Raw genomic sequence first — 20615 nt, 5'->3', positions numbered from 1 at the left:
CATAAGAAAACAGCTAAATAAAAGCAATGGTTTCTTTTGATATTTCAGTCTCCACCTCAGTGTTTTTACATGGCAATACAGTTCAGTGATAGATGTCTTTAATACAATTTTGTATTGTTTTATATGTATATGTAATGTATATATAAATTGCTTTTTTTGTTGTTTGGAAATTCAACTTGTGTTATCTCTTTTCTTTCAGTGATTTATGTAATTATAACTGTGTTATTCTGCACAAAATACATCACCATGATTGTGCTGATTCCACAGAGGTGCAGGACTTATATATTACACACACACACACACACACACACACACAACACACACACACACACACACACACACACACACACACACACACACACAGTAGTGAAATACAAGGCCACAGTGAGTAAAATTTAAAAAGAGCAAAGAACACCCTGAAACGGCTTGTGGTTCAGAGGGTTAAAAACAACAGACAACCTGTCTGACTGAGCTTAAATTCCAAGTTTTCTTACTGGACTGAGATAACCTAAATAGAAACAAAGGTTTCTTTCCCATCAATTTTACAGTGTCATTTTACATAGCAAGACAGTTCAGTGACAGATCTCTTTAATACAATGTCACATTGATTTATATGTATATGTAAAGTTTATGTAAATTCAGTTTTATTCAGATTTTTAAAAAGTTGTATTATAATTTATGTCATTTTAACTGTGTTATTCTGCACAAAAGACATTTCTAAGTTGTTGACACTTCTAGCTATGATTGTGGTGTATCCATAGAGGTGCCAAACGTATATATTTTACATACTACAGTGAAATACAAGGCAAGTGATTAAAATGTAAAAAAGAGCACACAAAAAACAACACCCTGAAACAGATTGGGGTTCAGAGGGTTAAAAAAAACAACTGGTTTGAAAATCGATTTGTCATTTGAGTCTTTTTTTTAAAGTATGTATGCCTTCAAGTGTATCAATTCCCTGTATTAATGCAGCATGTTTTTTTCAGATAACAACAGTGCTGCTTGTAATATCTATGAAATGATGATTTCAAGTAGGAGCTGGAAACATCTGCAATATCCTGAAACATCTTTCCACGCTACTTGAACTTAAATTTCAGATTTTCTCACTGGACTGAAAAAAACCAAAATATTCTTCTTAATAATAATAAATAATAATTATAAAATAGTTCTTTTTTATTCTTTTTCCAGTGTCCACCTCAGTCATTTTACATAGCAAGACAGTTCAGTGACAGATCTCTTTAATACAATTTCATATTGTTTCATTTACTAAACGGTTTGATAATCAATTCATCATTTGAGTCTTTTTTTAAAAAGTGTTTGCCTTCAAGCGTAATAATTTATTTCATTAATGCCGACATGTTTTTCAACAAAGAAAGATGACAACAGTGCTGCTTGTTATTTCTGTAAAATCATAATTTCAAATAAGGCAATATGCTGAAACGTCTTTATATGCATCTTTGTACTAAATTCCATATTTTCTTACTTGACAGAGAAAACCCAAATGAAATCAAATGAAATACAAATATTCTCTCATTTCATCTCCAGTGTGTTTAGACTCAGAGATAATAAAACAGTTACTATGATGCTGAAAACCTGTGTAGACATAGATTTTTTCCCCCCCACACAGAAAAACTGACCAGGAATCAATACGCAGAATAGATAATGGCATCTCTATCAATAAAATATTATTAATTCATCCCCCTAGCTGTTGTAGAAATTGAACTGAATAATTTAGGTTTGGGCTGTTGTTTTAAACATAAAAAAATAATAATAATGTGATGATGACAACTTCACTTGGACTCTAGGAAATTGTGGTTTTGACCATTCATGACATTTTATATACCAAATCATTAAAAATGAATCAATAGTGAAAACAATCATTAAGTACAGCCAAACTATTTAGCTTCTCTGGTGGTGGCATATTTATAGGCCTATTCACACAGTAATTACAAACTCGTAGAGCTGTCATACAATTCATAAGCAGCCAACTAAATGTGAGTTTTCGTTGCTTGGCAACCCTAGGATCCTGAGGATATAGTGTTGCCAAAGAAAAGGAAACACCATCAGTTTGGTGTGGTAGTTGGATGCATTTCCAGTCATGCATCAGCTCTGATTATCTGCAGGCAAGCTATTTCTGATCCTGGCAGTTCTCAGTGATGCTCACCACCTCAGCCTGTTGAAGGAACTGGTTACTTTGATGTAACTGCCAAATGCCCCCTCCATTAGACAGGTTTTGAGGTAAACATCAACATCTCTAGATGACCAGATATTCCCAGATATTTTTTCATATCTGCTGATTTCCACACTCTGATTAGTTAGCAGCAAAGTATAATCAGTCAGTTATTGTGTCTGTTTACTCCAGACGAGCTCCTCGGGCTCCTGTAGCCGTCACGTGACACACCTCCACATCAGCCCCCAGCTGCTGCAGCTCATCCAGCCAGATCTGTTGCTTCTGGGACAGCCGGTCATTGGGTCCCTTCACCTCCACCAGCTTAAAAAACAACAACGTACCCCATATCACACTGCAGTACACTCCATGTAACCAGACTTAACCAGGATATGATGTGATCTCACCTTGTAGCTGTTGTTTGAGGTGTTCCACACCACTAGATCAGGCAAACCTGCACGGCAGTGTCTATAGTCTTTGGACATTCGTGCTATTACCCCTCCTAAGAAGGCTCCACCCAGGCATGACACAAGAGACTGTAATTAGGAGTAAAAAAAAGTGGTTATGTCAGTGCCTGCAGTAACACATGTAGACAGAACATCTGTGACAATTATATAAAGCTTAATGTGATGGAATGTTTATTGCTGAGGTTTGTGTTTTACTGGGATGCATTATATTGAAATGTGTTTCTAATATTCATTCCCCTGTTGTGTCTGTGAATTTCAAAACATTTGAAATACCTCCCATTAGTAGGCAATTTGTTATTTTTACCAGAGAGATTTTTAAAATAATACTTTAACACATGTCTTGTTTGCTGAAGTACAGGACAGATTCAGAAAAAATGATGAGTCTATGTTTATCAGTACTTTTGTTTAGTAATAAGAGCTGCATTGTTATTGTGCTTGTTTTTTAAACCAATATCTGCTGATACAGACACCAGTTCAGAGCAGACTGTGCAGCGAGCATGCAATTCATGACCTTTTACTTCATTGTTGACCATGTACTTTTGTTAGAGCTAGCTTATTTAACTAAACAACCCCCCTGTCCCTGCTCTTTCTCTGGTACAAGAGGATGGAGAGCAGGAATGGCAGGTTTAACAAGGGAGCAATATTTTGGTCGTTGCTATTGGGGCGATCCCCCTTGTCGAGCCTCAAATTGCTTAATGTCTTTATTTATAAATGAGGTCCAATGGAAAAAACACTCACTGGCCAACAATTAGCTAACACGGTGTACCTAATAAAGTGGTGACGCATTCTTCTGCTGCTGTAGCCCATCTGCTTCAAGGTTGGACGTGTTGTGTGTTCAGAGATGGTCTTCTGCAGACCTTAGTTGTAACGGTTGGTTATTTGAGTTATTATTGTCTTTCTATCATCTCCAGGCTGGCCATCCTCCTCTGACCTCTGGCATCAACAAGGCATTTTGGCTCACTGGATATTTTCTCTGTTTCAGACCATTCTCTGTAAACCCTAGAGATGGTTGTGCATGAAAATCCCAGTAAGTCAGCAGTTTGTGAAATACTAAGACCAGCTTGTCTGGCACTATGCAACGTTCGAAGTCACTTAAATCACCTTTCTTTCCCATTCTGATGCTCAGTTTTAACTTCAGCAGGTCGTCTTCACCATGTCGACACGCCTAAATGCTCTGAGTTGCTGCCATGCAATTAGCTAATTAGATATTGCATAAATGAGCAGTTGAACATGTGTACCAAATAAAGTGGCCGTGTGAGTGTCTCACCTCAATAATAAACATATTAGTAGGATAATACCTCTCTGACAGTGTTAATAAAAACATTGTAATAACCATTTTGATTTGATTGTTTGTTTGTTTGCACCTCCCACCACCTGGTGGAGAGGAGCGCTCGTTATGGGTTCTGATGTGATGAGTTAACAAATGCGTGTTGTGTATGGCTGATTATTGCGAGATGCCCGGGAGACGCACACAGTTTCTTGGCCGCAGAAATGTGATGTATAAGTTGGAAGATAGAACTTTATTTTCTTTAAGAAGGGAGTATACGTTTGTTTGGAGAAGCTACAATAAACTGAATTAATTGATATACGGAAACTGGACTTTTCATTTGTGCGCGTAAAAAACGTTGAGCGATCTCATCATAGTAGTGGCATCTTTTTCAAGTAGCAAAGGGGTCAAGACAAACATTACAATCTCTGTAAAAGTAGAATTAATGGCTGAACTGCTGCACCGAATTGAATTAGATTTTATAGGTGTACCTATTAATATATAATAATAGGCCACTGAGTACATATTTATTAATATATGCAACAATAAATACCTGTGCCTGTTGAAGAGATGAGAAACGCTCCCAGCTGACCAGTGAACACACTTTACCCTCTTGGGAGGTCCAGACATCTTCCAACATGTCACGCAGAGTCTCCACTGATGACTCACTGAGCAGCTGCACACGAGAATCAATCGCATCTTTTCTGTTCTCATAGAAACAGTCAGTGTAAAGATCCAGTGGACATGTCTGTGAGAAGAAAGGAGGATAGGTTGAATTAGTATTCAGTGGATGCACAGATACCCTGTGACTATATTGGAGCTTATTTACCTGGTAGGGATTTCTGAAAACATCTGGAATACCCTCCATGAAAATGATGTCCCAGAGCAGAAGAGCAAACAGTGTTGAGAATGTTGAGCCCTCTCCATGGATCCCTATTACATGAACAATGTTAAGGTGATAAAAAGGATTCCAACATTTTTTTTAATAGGTGAAGCAAATCTGCTTACCCTGGTCAAAGCCTTGTTGGCGGTAATGAGCTAAACATAGGTCTTCCACAGAGCATATCACAGTGGTATCAGCACTATCTCCCAACTCTCTATCTGTAGGTAAAAGAAACCTGGACTTCCCCATGCCCCCCTCGTGAGGGAAAAGCTGTCCCCGGATGGTCACCTGTAGGCAGAACAATAATTCATAAATCTACTATTTTACATACGGCCAACAACTAACACGGGATATTTTCCCACAGAAATTCAAAAACTGTGTGTTAAACCCACATGTGTGACATCTTGGACGTGGATAGTGGGCAGGTCTTTTAGTTGCAGGCGATACTTCTTCAAGCTGGCAGACTCTTTCATCCTAACCGCTCTCTGATGAAGAGAGAGCTTATGTCCAGTTCGCACCAGAGGGTCTGACAGCCCATCTCTGATAGCACAAATAGCCTAGGGGCAATGGGAAAAGACCACCATTAAACATATAAAAACACAACAACTGTTTCTGAGCACACTGTCACACAAAGAGATAAATAATGAAAATGTCCACAGATGCTGGTGCTCACTTGCTCTGGCTTTTTTAAGTGCTGATGAAGGTTTAGTGCCAGTCTGTCCCACCATCTTCCTCGGCTGTCAGGACAGTAAACAGACTGCAACAGTAAGGACCGCAGCTCCTCCACTGCCTCCTGGAACATAAAAGTAGACCCATAACATCTTTAACTACAGTTTATTATATACTTTTAGCTTAGTGAGTCATTGAATTTGTGTCATAGTATGGGCGGATAAGGCCAGAAAACCTCATAGTGACGTAGCCTCTGCAAGATCTCCACCCCTCTGGATAAGATCCGAGTGTAAGCCCATCCTGTGGTGAAGCTGCGCAGGAACACAGGCAGCTCCTCCTGATGACTATCCAGCACAATAACAATGTTAATCTTCAACGAAATCCCTGTGTTTTAGACAGAAGCAAATAAATAGTTTTATGTCACCTGAGCTGCTGGTTTTTCCTCAGCTCCTGCCAGGCACTTTTAGCAGCAGTGTAGAGCTCCATGGCTTCTTCCCACTGACCACCCTGCATAGCTGAGGCTACTTCTTGCAGGGCTCGCATGGATGCTTCATATCTGGTGTGATGGAGGGCATGATTAGAATTTATTAGGGCTCAAACAGCTCCTGTATTTGTGTCAAATGTCACAGTATGGGCTGTCACTGTCTGGTGCACGCAGCTATCTGCACAAACATGTGTTTCACAGTGAGATATTTAGCCATATGCCTTTAGCAACACGTGTCGAGATTAACACAACAAGCTGATTGACGTGCAAGTAAGTCACACTGTGATGAGTGCAAATGAAACACCAGAACTGAAAGACCCACGTGTGGGTTCCCGACAGCAACAACAACAGTAAGAATGTGTTGCAGAAGGACAGTATTTGTTTTTAGTGTTTTTTTTGTTCTCAGGTTACATGTTACTGCCTAATACAGTGCAATACCTAAATGTTTGGGTGCTTTGAATGATTAAATATTTAACAGAGGGAAACTAATTGATGCACAATGATTTGTGATGTCATGAAATACCATATTATTGTCCAAAGAATCTAATCATGTCATATCGTGTTGAAACTAGAGACCTGTTGCCTTGGGGGGGTTTCTTTTCCCGCTTTACAAGCCTCACACTGGAGCATGAACTTGCATTTCTGTCAAGCCCCTTATTCCTGGCTATCCTGCGTAGATTATATTCAAATAAACTTAATTTTACTCTATTGGCAGACCCTCACCTGATCAGATCCTCTCTGTCCTGGAACACCATGGCTGTGCGCTGCACTGTGTAGTCTGGGAAGGCCAGGCGTCCTGAGTTAACCAGCAGGATGGTGTAGAGTTGGTTCTGCCCACCAGCAGCCATCTCCTCCTCGTCCATGGTGTCCGTCAGAGAGAAGAGGAGAAGGATACGAGAAAAGACGGCCCGAGGACCGCGACACAGGCGAACACAGGAACTTGCAAGCTGCTTTGCCCTTTAAGGATCGAGAGAACAGGAGTTAGATTGTTATTGCAGTACTAGTTCTGTGAGTGACAAGAGTGTGTTTAATTATCTCACCTTTTGAGGATGACTGCTCCAATGTTGTTCTGGGCAGGGGTCAGAGAGAAGAGGGACTTTTGCCGGCTCAGACGGAGAAGTCCGTCCACTAGCTGCTGTTTCTGAGTCCCAGAATTGCCGAGATGAAAAGTCTTTGCCAGAGCTTTAAGTTCAGGAGCAGGCAGGAGATCCAGAGCCTCGCCCAAGTCCTGGAGGTCACTCTCTTTGATGCAAAAAAAACCCCAAAAAACAATAAAGTAGGGCATTTAAAAGAGAAAACCAGAAACCAGAAAATGTACATGTTTCACGTGATATGGTGTTTCAGCAGGATAACATGTATTCAAAGCAATGATATAAAGCACTTGACAAACAAACAAAAAATCTATCAATATGTCAAAAATTATTTGTACAATAAAAAGTAAGTAGATATTAAAAGCGATATGGAATATAAAGACAAATTAATGTTAAAATGTAAGTTTCTAAAAATGAGCTTTTAGTAAAGATTTAAGGAGGTCACTGAGGTAGAATAACAAATTCCAACAGGAAGACTGTTCCAGAGTTTGGGGGCCCTTGGGAACACGGTTTTGCTCCATATATACCAATTTCATCAATCCATTCATTGTCAAAGCAGCGAGGGAGTTTGTGCAGAACAGCAGGGGGGCAGGAGCCTTTCCCAGCATGCATCTCTCCTATCTTTCCTCGCTCTCCCTAGGAGAGCCTTTGAGGAACAGCAGTTATAAATCAGGAGGGCTTTAAAATGTTTCAGGAAGTGGAGCCAGATTTCAAATTAAACATGTTATTGTGATTCTGTAAGGATGTAAACAACACAATCCTAATTGAAGACATAATTATACAGTATGTTGGCAATTAAATTCCAATTCTGGCTTCCAATAATTATGAAGCAAGATAATCGAGATAAAACTATTATTGTGCCACATTCTGTTTTATAATGACACTCTTGTTTTGCCTTGTGGTAAAAATCCAGCACACCCATTTATTTCACAGCAGTGCACTTCTTTCCTGTTTTCGCAGAGTTACTGACTGGAATATGTTAAATGCTGTACATTTTACCAAAATGTTGAATTAAAATAGGAGCCTTCTGTTAGTTGTGTCAGTACACATCAACATATTTAATGTTATTTATATTGAATATTTATATTTAGTAGGTTGTGGAAGTGCAACATTATAACAGAATAAGTCTTATTTGTTTTGACATAATTTACTTGATTATCTTTATATTTCTTTAAATGTATATATATATATATATATATATATATATATATATATATATATGCGTTATCTATTAGCTTTTTTTGTATTTTCTTTAAAAAAAAATTAAATTGTTTTTCAGTTATAAAGTTGTAAATTGTTAAAAACTGTTATAAAAAAAGTCTTATCTTAAGTTCAACAAATGCGTGATGTTTCCAAAGTTAATGAGTAATCAAGTAATATAATTGTGATCTTTATATTTACTAAAAATAATCATTATTGTGATAACCTAGCAGCCCTACAAATATCCCAGCGATCCAAAAGGTTATAGCTTACTTTCCGAAAGATGCAACAAAATGTATCCTCAGGGATTATTTACCTGCCTGTAGAAAACCGGCTTGAACCAGCTCCTGAGCAACAGGTCCCAGGTCGCTGCATATCTCCTCATAATCCAGTTTATTTACTTGCAGCCACTTCAGTTTCCTCTGAAAGAGTCTCACATACAGCTTCTGCCCCATGACTATGCAAGGGAAAAACACATGTGAGTGATGAGGCCTTACTTATGCTGAACAACAACGACTGAGTGATACGTCAGCATACCTGAGAGTTTCTCAAATGCATGTACAGGTGACATATCCTCCTGGTTGAACAGTGACCTGTCGTCCTCATTCTCCAGCACAGCCTGTAGCACGGTCCTGAAGTTACGGAGGTAGTAGGGAAGTCGTAGGGGGTGAGAGCTCTCGACAGCTTGTTCACTAGTAATGTTCTCAGCAGCAGACTCCGCCAGTGAGTCACTATTGATCGCTGCAGCACTTTTCTCATGTGTTTCCTCTGAACTCAGAGGGGCTTCACAAGTAGTTGTAGAATGTACCTCCGTTTTAAGCTGGTCCATATCTGCTATACTTTCACTAGATAACACCCCCTGTGGATCCCTGCTGCTCCCCTCATATTTTGCTTTCTTTCTGAAATCAAACACCCTGTCGGAGGGAGTTGTTTCCTTCTTTCTCTTTGATAGTTTGAAGGAAGAAGAGCGCAGCTTTGGAGCAACCTGTTTTGGGGAACTCTCTGATTTTGATGCTTTGTGTTCAACATCATGTCCTTTCTCTGAACCTACCAGATCTTCCGCTGCTGTTGGAGCACTAGCGTCTGTAAGGTCATTGACTGTCATACAATCATTTTCGTCCTCTAAACTCTGAAGGTTTTCTTTCTGTGAGCTGCTGAGTGTCTCAGGAGAATAAGTCTCCTTTTCAGGAGCATGTTTGTCCTCTGTCTGTGTCCTCTCACGTACTTTATGACATTTACTAGATAACTTGGAGGAGAGACTCCCAAGGTCAATCGTCCTGACCACACTTTTCCTTTTCAACTCCCTTTGCTCCTGCTGAGAGTTATTCTTTTTAAAATAAGGGCTGGTCTTGGTCTCTTCTTCCCTCTTTGGGTCCAGCTCTGGGGACTTTGGGGGATTCCTCCTGGGTGACAGCTGGCTGCTTGGCACAACACTATTACTTGCTGAGGCGGCACTGCTGTCTCCTCTCTCAAAGTTCTGACATTGCAGATCAATGTGCTCATTGATCCTGAATCTTGGTACCAGTTGGCCACACAGGGGACAGGCCAGCCTGGGTGGAGGCTGGCTGCTGAAGAACGAGGTGATGGGAGTTGTGGTGGCACAAATCCCAGCTTTGACACTGCTTTTCTTCTTACTCCTGGACAAACTTCGCTTGAGTTTGTCTTTGTTGTCTTTCTCGGTCATGATGGAGCCGAAAGTGGCGCTGGCAGATAAAAACGTTTATGCTATTTAAGAGCTTCTCTTTGTTGTATGCTCGAAGGAGTGGACAGGTCGATGGATAATGCTATGGGTCTATTTAGCTTACTCGAATGCTAAATTGGCTCAGAAAAACTTTATTATACATTAAAACACATGTCTAGCCTTTGTTGCTCCACACATGGATTATAAAAGCGACAAAAACATTAATATAAAGACTGTCAATTCAAAACATACCGGTTGAAGCGAATAGCTGCACGATAAAAAACAGTCCCGCTTCTCAGGCAGGCGTAACCAGCGGAGCGCAGATAGCCTTTCAGTGAGAAATAATCGATCCCGACTACATCGATATTTTCCCAGCTACCTAAACGCAGAAAAAAAATTAAAAAATAAAATTGTAATATAATGCAAAATATATTTGAATCGGCTCCTTTATATCCTAAATGACACCTCAGCACTGTTTAAAAAAGGTGAGACATTATTATTATTTCTTTACATTTTTAATGTATATAAGTCAGTCATTTAGGCGTATGCTTAACTGCAAAATAAATGTAAAAAATCTTCCAAATGTACGATATGTATTTGTTTATAATTTAAAAATTAAATTGTAAAATAATGCAAAAAATATATGAATCAAGCATTTTACAGCCTTAACAGCACTGTTAAAACATAATAATAATAATAATAATAATAATAATAATAATAATAATGTATACGAATCCGTTGTTTAGGCGTATGTTTGACTGCGTGCACAATATGCTTTTCTCTGTGTTATTTGTTGTTGGGGGACAGAGCGGTGAGCACATGATGGGGGGTGTATTTTCTACACAGGTTCCTGGGCTGCTGTGCGGCTTTTATTCAAAAATCACCATTCCGGAGAGCAATCTGATCTGATCAGCACACGGGCATTTTCACAAGGAGGGCCGCCGGCAGGACTGATGTTGGTAAGTGGCACGTTTAAGATCATCTGTGCATGGATGGAGGGGGGAATGTAACAGTGATGCATATAGGCCTTTTCGGCTTGCGATAACAGAGCTGAGGACAATGCTGGATGTGCTCCTGTGGTCCAACATCAGCCCATAAGCTGGATGTCAGCATGGTGCAGTCTCGATGCTCCAAATCAAGGTCGATGTGAATTGCAGCAGGATAATATTTGCTTCCAGATGATGAAAAACAGCAGTGAGCGTGCGTGTGTGTGCGTGTAATGCGTGCAGCGAGCCAGCTCCATCACTGCGTGCTATATATGTGCGCAGGAAAACCATATATCCGATTATCTTATCGATATTTAAGCAGATGGGAATGCGGCGTCCACTTGTGGGGGGAAACCGGAGCAAACCACAACAACCACTCCTGCAGCTGCGGCAAAAGTTCGGCGTAATGGGTTTATAAAATACCACCACAAATACGTCAAGGGCAGGGCGAAATGCGTGGAATCCAAAACTGAAAATCAACGCAACACTATAATGAACCTCATTGTTTTTAATTAGCACTTCAGCACCATGGAGAGGTCATGATTAGGTCCGCTTGTTGTACTGTATTGGAGGTGATCTGGGGAGGATTAGGTTTTTATTCATAATACCATAATCTCAGTTGCATTATCATCCGATCAACACTGATGGGATTTATTGTGTGTGGTGTGATAAACATAAATCATATCAGAAAGCTTGAGCCCAAACAGCGCAATCGTACTATGTTATCCCCCCCTCCCACTTCAAGCTTACATGATTCATGTTTAGATGAGGGTGTTGACATGTGTAGACTGGGCGGGTATCAGACCACAGTGTTCAGCTCTGATACATCCAGTACTAATCAAGTGACAAAGCCTTTGCTGAGAACAGCATGATCACATTTTTCAGGGGTATGTGGCTTTTCTTTAGGTTAAAATCACACTATAGATGAAAAATAGATATTATGGAAGGGGATAATTGAAGGTATTATTTAAAAAAAAACAGTCTGGTTGGTTCAAATGCATTGGGTCTTTTTGTTTATTATTCTGAATTGATGAATTTTCCTAATAATATAATTTTATACTGGCATTGTAGGCCTACTGTAGGGCTGCAGCTAACTATAATGTATTTTCTTTAGCTGTCCATCTGCCATTTAGTTTTCTTTGGTGTATTGAATGTAAGAAAATAGTTAAAATACCATTCATATTTTTCACAGAACCCAAAGTAACAGCTTTAGGAAGCTTTTTGTTGTCTGACCAACTGTCCATCATATTTTTTGATGTTCATGTTCATGATGGCACCTCCACACTGTTAAAAAGGTAAGAAATTATTATTGGAGAGGCTTGAACCAGCAATTTTCTGCATTTCTGATTCTGATTTATCATAACAACAACAATAACATTTCTGGCAATGAAAATGAAAGTCACAGGCTCCGTTTAACAATGCAATATAGCTATAAATAAATAAATAAAAAAGAATAATCACGATTCGACAAGTAACAACAAAATGAGAATTTAAAGGGCAAAAAATATATAGCATAGAAAATCTAAAATAAGTACATTTTAAACAGGAATGTAGTGAATGCATAACAAGAAGTAATATATACAGACGTAAACTGGATTGTAGTACATGTATATTCACATGGAGAGTAATATACAGTAGCATGTATGGCTTTCATTTAGTATTTATGTTGTGCTTGATATCTTTTATTTGTTGTTGCTGTTTGACTCCTTAAAAGACCCAAAAAATCATAAAAGAAACAAAGAAAAGTGTAAAGAAATTCTTTCCCCAGAAGCTTTGTTTTCATTCTTTTGTGAATGTGGCATTATCTGTTCATTCTGCCAGCAGATGGGATGTTGTGTTGCTCCTGGGTCCAGAGCAAACATCCATTCAGAGATGCTGTTCAGATGTCAAAACAATGATGTACAATTCTACAGATGGTTTTCCTCAGAGGACACAAGTCATGGATCATAAATCTGGCACTCACACTAACAACGTTATATAAATGCTTCAGTAGGGAGTGAGGTTGTACGTTTAGTAGAAAAAGTAACAAATGCTTTACTTTTTTTTTTTAAAAACATTACATGCTGCTGGCCTGATTCACTGAAAAGTGTTTTGCTGCATGTTTCCTGTTCTGTAGGACATCAAGACAAAATTAGATCAGGTGCAAGAAAACAAGATGAAAGATAACAAACAACATCAGCGTCTCAGACAAAAGGACTGAGTGGGTGTTCTATGGTATAGAAGTAATAGATAGATGTACATTATAATTAGTGGCCACCGTTTGTCCAGTTGAACCAGTTGTTCAGTCCACTTCAAGACTGAATTCATTTAAAATATGAAACAAAGACACTGATATAATATTATTCCAAATGTTTCTGTAAAGTGAGACAAATGTTTTATCATATGTTATTTAAATCTGGTAACGTGTGAAAAGCTTCAAGGATTCTCAGGGAATGTGTTGTTGGGCTGCACTGTAATAGCCTGCAAAGTAAACAAGGGGAGAGGTTGTTCTGTAGCTGGAACAAAAATTTAATGGCTAAATAATTTGTGTATTTATAGAGGGAGAGATGTAACCTGTGGCAGTTCATTTCTACAATATGTTGGTTCCCGAGAAGAAATTTAACATGATTTGTGTAAATTATCTCATAAAATTCATATTAGTTCAGTATTTTTTTTACAACCTCGATTCCAAAAAAGTTGTGACGCTGTGTTAAATGTAAATAGAAACAGAATGCATCAAATTCAGAATACAAAGTGCATGCAAAAAACTAAAGTTTATAAGCTTGAACATAAAATATACTGCCTTTGTACAGTTTTCAGTTGAATATATGTCACAAATGATTAGAAAATTATCAAACTGTTTTATTCACATTTTAGAAAATGTTGCAACTTTTTAAAATTCAAATGCAAGTGCAAAAAACCCTCAGAGGGGCTTTATCAGGGCACTCTCCTGTGTATATCGTAACCCATATTGGAAAAGAAGAAAAATATTTAAATGATGGGAAAGCAAGAAAGACAAAAGATAAGATTGCAGTTTTTTTTTATTTTCCAGTTACTCATTTTAAAATATGAGGTGGCAGAATATTCATCACTGAACCTCTATAAGTTAAACCAAACTGCAATGTAAATGTTTGACAGATAGCAGGCCTGAGTTTATAGTTTACTTTGAATGGAATATTTGTGAAATTTAAGACTGCAGGAGCACTATTCATTCTGGTTGCATGTGAAAAATGTGCTGTGCTGTTGAAGGTATCATGTAAAAATGCATCTCAAAAATCAAATCTCTGTTTTCTGTTCATGTTCACAGGGTTGAGGGAAGTGGGCTTACAGGGCCAGTGATGGCTCATGGAAACAAGCCAGGAAACATTACCAAAATATTGGCTCCCAGCCCTCCACCGTGTCCCGGTCCAGGACTCATTAAACAGAGCCAAGAAGAGCAGAGAAGTTTGGTGAAGGAGGCGTCTGAGAAACCCACGTGTACCTTGAAGGATGACAACAATGACAAGCTGACTCCTCCTGTCCCTGCAAGCCACTATTACAAGAGTTGTGACCCGAGTCCTGAGGACATGGAGGACACCTGCTCCGAGTACGACAACGTGGGCTCTGATGTGGAGCAGGACTATGATGAGGTGCTGCATCTGAACAGAGAGGGCGTTGTGGACACGAGGTACTACAAACAGTACTCTCCTGAGGACGGAGGCTATATAAAGCATGCAGTAGGTGATAATATTAATGATAACAACAGTGACCAGTTCACACCAAGGCCTCGTCCTGGCACAGAAATATGTGAGGGATCACAATTAGACACTAAGCCCCAGAAGACGGGCCATCGTTTCAGGTCGCACTGTGCTCCGGCTGCTGGGGATGAAGCTGAGAGGGAGGTGGAGAAGGGCCAGGAGAACAGGTTCTTCTTCAGCGACGGAGATGAGATAGAAGAGGTGTTAGATGGAGCCAAGTTTATAGAGGATTTAGAGGAGACGGAGAGCAGTGTTCAGAGGAAGACTAGCCTTTATCAGGACAACGAGAATGAAAGAATAAGAAAGGGAGGTGATGAAAGGGAAAGAGAAGAGAACACTCGAGTTGCAAGAAACCATAATATCCCAGGAGCCAGTAAGAAGTGTGAGTCATCTCACATGGGCCCAAAGGAGAAGGAGAGGCCGGGTAAAGGACGAGGGAGGAAGGTAGCAGTAGAGGACGTGGAGCATGTTGTCTCTGGGATCAAAGGATGCACGACCAACAGCACCGAACAGCGTCCAAAGACTTTGTCAAAGGACTGCAAAAAAGCTGCGGTGCGGACCAAAGCCAGGTCCGGTTCCAGTAAGCAACATCCTCCTCCACCACCTCGTCATTCCCATGCTCCGCCGCCCGCTGACACCCAGAAGCCCCCGCCTTGCAGAGAGGCTCCTCCTGTTCCCAGACCCAGTCCCCCCTCTGCGAACAGCCGGGAGAGCGAGCCCAGGGTTATCAAACCATCCCTGGCTCCTCATCACACACCAGAACAACAGAGGGAGCCTCTTGAGGAGAGACAGAGATGGCCAGAGAAACCCCAGCAGGTAACCAATGCAAATAGGGCAGGTCTTTGTCAGATCCCATCCCCTGTGACTTGTGTTTGTTTCTGCACAGTCTACCTCCTCTGTGTCCCAGGGTGAATTAAGTACCATTTTAATTATATGCTTTGCCACAAATAGTCTTTATTACCCATTCCCCTGGGGGGTTCATCTACACAGGACAATAAGACATATTCACCTTGTTCCTCACTATAGACATTTTGGCTTTAACACTTTTTTTTTTTTTTTTACATATTTTTGATAAATTTGGCAGTGTTAATTCGAATGGCATACATTTTTGCAAAGTTGTGAGTTGTTTCTACTTTGGAAATGAGCACTCATATTATAAGTCTATAATAAAGTGTGTGGCCAAAAATGAGACCTTTAAGGACAAAATTGTCTCCATTAAAACATACATTTTGACCCACAAACATTAAAGCATAAAATCATGTATTCTTGTGCATAATATCAGGCTTTCAATCCAGAGCCCTGGCTTTAAAATTGTAATTTTTTAATTGAGCCATTTTGTAATGCTTGCCCTATAGGGTAAATATATGCTATGTCCCTGGTTTTCACTAGAGTTAGTGCTGCTTTATTATGGAGAACTGCAGTTTTTGATGCAGTGTATCAAAATCAATGTTGTTGTTAATCACCGACATATCCCAGACTGAAAATGTTTTAAATGCCAAGCTTTCAGTGTACAAAAATATGTCACAGTGACATTTTAGCAAATTGGCACCTCAAGGGTTAACACTTTGAAAATGAATGGAAGTTATATTATAAATTTGGTAGTTATGTTCAGGACTTAAAATACTATTAATATATCATTTTAACAAGAGTGAGTCTTTTAAAGGGATGCTCTAGGGTTGAAACAAGGCTCGCTGAAGTTAAAGAGGATGTTTGTATCCAAACAGGCTGAGAAGCCGAGCACAGCTGTGATACCTGAGGAGGTGCCGGAGCAGCCGAGGAGGCCTCAGTGTCCAGAGCTCGTCACTGCAGAGGAGAGCAACACACCCAAGGTGAAGATTTAATACACAGCAGAAGATATCTTGTCTGAGATGTGATCTGCCCTAATTATCCCCATACGTCTTGTACCACTGAAGTCTAACTTATTGACATGTTAACTTATTTTAAAGAACGCACAGGAAGCTGCTTCTTTCCCGAGCTTTGAGGACGGTAATAATCGCATACTATTCTTACATTTCATAATTCTCTAGTACATTACAGTGTTTTACAGTAAGAACCGTTTTGTTTTGCTGCAAAGTCCCAGGTCCCTGTGAGCCAGAGGATCTTATTGATGGGATCATCTTTGCTGCTAACTACCTTGGCTGCACTCAGGTGTTGTCTGATAAAAATCCATCCAAGTCCGTCCGCATGTCCCAGGCCCATGAAGCGGTCAGCCGCATCAAGGTAATCCTTCTCTTCGGGGAGACGGTCGTTAACATCCATCGATTCATCTATGCATATTCAAATCTTCCAAGGAGGACGCAGAATGCTTCCTTCCTGTTTCTGTGTCTCAGAAATGTAGGAACAGATTTCAGAGGGCAAGCCGACTGGCCTTATGTCCAGGAGGGATAGATCAGAAGTTGATGGTGATCTGAATCTGGGATTTTTGCCATCAGACAAGTTGCCTTCTAAGCTTTAGCCATCAAACTAACAGAGAGACTTGATTCCAAAGCCTCAGGGTGTGTTTGCAGGTTTAAGAATCTGAATTGATGTCGCTGGGTAAAACAGCAAGGTAATTGTTCAGCACTGGCAGAAGCCTGTGCTCCCAAAGTGCCCTTCACTTTGGATTTTAATGGAATTTTTAAGTGTATATATACCTGCATTGCCAGCTGACTTATTTGTAAGGGGGTAAGACACGCAGTGGGGTCATTTCCTCACCACATGGTGGAGCTGTTGCATGCCTTTTTTTTTTATACTAATCTGTCTAAAAGTGTTGTGTCAAAGAGCTGAAAGTTTGCATTGTGACATATAAGTACAGATATATTATATATCTGATTTAAACAATATGCTATTTATTTCAAAGAGCCAAGATGAAGACTCTCAAATGATGACAGAAGTGGACCTGTTTATCTCCACTAAAGCTGTCAAAGTGCTGAATGCTGATACACAGGTTAGTAACAGCTTTCTTTCTTTCTGTGTTAATAATTAAGAGTATTTTGAGATATAATGAGTAATGATTGTTATTATTTTTGCTCCGCGTAGGAGACAATGATGGACAGTGCCTTGCGGACCATCTCCTACATCGCAGACATTGGCAGTATTGTGGTTCTGATGGCACGGAGGCGCATGTCTCAGGCCTCATCGGAGGATTTTTCTGAATCTCCCGACTCCAGTGAAGGGAAGAGTCAGTACAGGATGATCTGCTATGTCTTTGAGTCAGAGGATGTGAGTGCTTTACTGTGTGGGGTTTATACTTCAGTTTTGTGTTAGATATTTGTTCCGTGGTCACAAAAACATTGCAGTCTTTCTCTGCTCTTTGCTGTCATGAACTGGGATAGCCTCTCTGTTGAGTAGTTTTCCCCCCTTCCCACAGGCGCAGCTCATTGCACAGTCCATCGGTCAGGCTTTTAGTGTGGCCTACAGAGAATTCCTGCGAGCCAACGGCATCAACCCGACCGACTTGAGCCAGAAACAATACAGTGACATCATCAACTCCCAGGAAATGTACCATGATGACCTCGTCCATTTCTCAAACTCAGACAACTGTAAAGAGGTGTGACATTTTTTATTTGGCTGCAGGTGAATTGTGCATGATGACGGATGAATTTCCCTTCACATAAATGGCGGCACCAGAATCTCACAAATCTTCCAAACCCCTGGCATGTGACATTCAAAATGTGCTTAAAAGTTATTGAGAGGTGCTTTTTCTTTGCTCCAGCTGTATGTGGAGAAGCAGAAAGGGGAGAGTCTCGGTGTGGTGATCGTGGAGTCTGGTTGGGGCTCCATTCTGCCCACCGTCATCCTGGCCAGTATGCTGAACAGCGGCCCTGCTGCTCGATCCGGAAAACTCAGCGTTGGGGACCAGATCATGTCCATCAATGACACCAGCCTGGTGGGGCTGCCACTGGCCACCTGTCAGGGCATCATCAAGGTACAGATCACATCAGGCATATCCTGTTTCACAAAATAGCTTAATGGTGTAATCTTTTCCCTCACTGGACATGTTTTAAAAAATCCTTTAAAATGTTGCTTTTAACAAGAACCACTTTTTGACATGCCTCTTCTTTCTGACCCCTGCATTATTTGTGTCAATTGTTCAATTTGGTTATAATATGTTTCTTGTGATGTTTTTGTCCTTTTCTGTCCTTTTTTTAATAAAACTTTTTTATTCTGCTGCCAATATTGAATAGGACTCCCTGGCAGAAGAGATATTGTATCTCAATAGGACCTTCCTGGTTAAATGAATATTACATATAAAATAAACATCTGTATTTTTGGTGCAGGGTCTGAAGAACCAAGTGAAAGTGAAGCTGAGTATTGTGAGCTGTCCTCCTGTCACTACTGTCCTCATCAAGAGACCTGATCTCAAGTTCCAGCTTGGTTTCAGCGTGCAGAATGGCATTGTGAGTGTTAATAAGAAGCATGACACTAATCTTAAGATTGAGGCAGCTTCTGAAGAGCTACGCTGTTTTTCAATAGCAATAGTTTTGATATATACTATGGAGGTAAATGCAAAATATATTTTTCCACATCCTCAGATCTGCAGTCTGATGCGAGGAGGCATAGCCGAGCGAGGCGGTGTTCGTGTTGGACACAGAATCATTGAGATAAACGGTCAGAGTGTTGTTGCCATGGCGCATGAGAAGATTGTTCAAACCTTGTCTGTCTCAGTGGGTGAGGTAAGAAGACATCATGCCACAAGACGGCAATTTTCACTGATTACTGCACCACACAAGTCACTGCAGGCCTTTTAAAGATATACGTGCAGATTAGATCAGTTCTAGAGTTCACGGCACAGACTTCTGGTTACATTCATTCATGCTGCATGCATGCATAATCAATTAATAAAACCAGTAAATGTTCTGCAGCCCATCTCCGACTATAAATGACATTAAAAATTGCTTAATTTATGTCTATGTGAGTTTACTTAACAGCCATTCTTGGTCTGATCCATTACTTTCACATTTCAGCAGCTCTTAACATACTGTTTTTCTGTCATTTTCCCACAATTTTCCAAATTATATGTCTCCATTAAGGCCATAGAAGCTGATTGTTTGTCAGTAATGGATTCAAAGTCTCCTCTGAGTCTCTGTGGCACAGAAGCAGTAAATCAGGCCTTGATTCAAGAGATGTGATTAGGACTGTGCCTCCATAAACGGGCTCTTAAGTTGACACTGTAATTGTCCCTGCTTGCTTCTCTCCTGGCTGTCAGATCAACATGAAGACGATGCCGGCTGTGATGTTCAGACTGCTGACAGGACAGGAGACGCCTCTCTACATCTAGAGCCCCTGCATGGTTCAGCCCACTGTAGTTCTGCATGTCTGGCTGCGTGGAGGCGATGGGACAGATGATGGACAGGTGGCTCAGTGGGGCGAGGAGAATTTATTTTTCTATCATTTTATTTTCTCGGCCTCTTGTTGCAATGCTGTAAAGAACATCCAGTTCTCATTTTTCAGGTTTTATCTTGAATTACATTTGTCATAATGGCCTTACAATGTGAATACTCTGTCTGTAGTACTGTACGTGAGTTTCTGGTGTTGAAGAGAAGTAGCTTTAAGGTCATGATTATTTTCTTATGAAGAGATAAATTAGTACATTTATTTTTTATTTAGTCATTTTTATAATGTGTATGGAGTTTAAAAATGTACTTCTACTGTAAATACTTTGGATTACTCAAGGACTTGGTTGGAAAGGCCATATTACTCCTACAGTATATGCATGTTATTATGAAGAATTACTGACCAGGGATTCATTCTCAATCTGACATGATAATCTATTACAGTAAGTATTAAAAAGAAGACAATAATATGCTGTACAAAGGCACTGAACTATGTGTATTATGGTGATGCTGAAGGCCAAAGACACACCTACTCTTCAAAGACATACAGTATGGGTGATCATTACCTTTACCAGAGCGTACAGTACAAGAATGTATCAAAATATACATTACTGAATGAATGTAATGTTATAACACACTAAGAATACAATCTCACCGATGAATGCTTGTTGTTGTTTTTATTTTTTAAG

General features: G+C 40.0%; 2 protein-coding genes across 2 annotated transcripts; one reads left to right on the top strand and one right to left on the bottom strand.

Moving 5' to 3' along the window:
* Nucleotides 1-1159: 1159 nt before the first annotated feature.
* On the bottom strand, nt 1160-10342 carry fan1 (FANCD2 and FANCI associated nuclease 1). The gene is made up of 13 exons (XM_059334341.1): nt 8766-10342; nt 8545-8685; nt 6978-7179; nt 6661-6894; nt 5878-6009; nt 5689-5797; nt 5458-5577; nt 5177-5341; nt 4910-5072; nt 4731-4834; nt 4455-4649; nt 2575-2703; nt 1160-2491 (listed from the first exon to the last, which is right to left on the bottom strand). Exons 1-13 carry the CDS (start codon nt 9910-9912, stop codon nt 2354-2356), a joined length of 2979 nt encoding a protein of 992 aa, XP_059190324.1. The 5' UTR covers nt 9913-10342; the 3' UTR covers nt 1160-2353.
* Nucleotides 10343-10779: 437 nt separating this feature from the next.
* On the top strand, nt 10780-20588 carry apba2a (amyloid beta (A4) precursor protein-binding, family A, member 2a). The gene is made up of 12 exons (XM_059335938.1): nt 10780-10868; nt 14182-15427; nt 16336-16440; nt 16558-16597; nt 16686-16831; nt 17451-17537; nt 17630-17812; nt 17961-18140; nt 18306-18518; nt 18871-18990; nt 19126-19266; nt 19800-20588. Exons 2-12 carry the CDS (start codon nt 14213-14215, stop codon nt 19869-19871), a joined length of 2502 nt encoding a protein of 833 aa, XP_059191921.1. The 5' UTR covers nt 10780-10868; nt 14182-14212; the 3' UTR covers nt 19872-20588.
* Nucleotides 20589-20615: the final 27 nt, after the last annotated feature.

The sequence above is a fragment of the Centropristis striata genome, chromosome 6 (genome assembly GCF_030273125.1).
Source record: "Centropristis striata isolate RG_2023a ecotype Rhode Island chromosome 6, C.striata_1.0, whole genome shotgun sequence".
NCBI lineage: Eukaryota > Metazoa > Chordata > Actinopteri > Perciformes > Serranidae > Centropristis > Centropristis striata.
Note: the sequence above shows the minus strand (reverse complement) of the source record. Positions and strands in the feature narration are given on the sequence as shown.

Coding starts and splice junctions, on each gene's coding strand:
- fan1 (XM_059334341.1), bottom strand. CDS start 9,912: ATGACCGAGAAAGACAACAAAGACAAACTCAAGCGAAGTTTGTCCAGG. Junction 7,180..8,544: donor AGCCGGTTTTCTACAGGCAG/GTAAATAATCCC, acceptor TTTGCATCAAAG/AGAGTGACCTCCAGGACTTG. Junction 5,578..5,688: donor AGAGGCTACGTCACTATGAG/GTTTTCTGGCCT, acceptor TTTATGTTCCAG/GAGGCAGTGGAGGAGCTGCG.
- apba2a (XM_059335938.1), top strand. CDS start 14,213: ATGGCTCATGGAAACAAGCCAGGAAACATTACCAAAATATTGGCTCCC. Junction 16,441..16,557: donor AGGAGAGCAACACACCCAAG/GTGAAGATTTAA, acceptor CTTATTTTAAAG/AACGCACAGGAAGCTGCTTC. Junction 16,598..16,685: donor TTTCCCGAGCTTTGAGGACG/GTAATAATCGCA, acceptor TTTGCTGCAAAG/TCCCAGGTCCCTGTGAGCCA.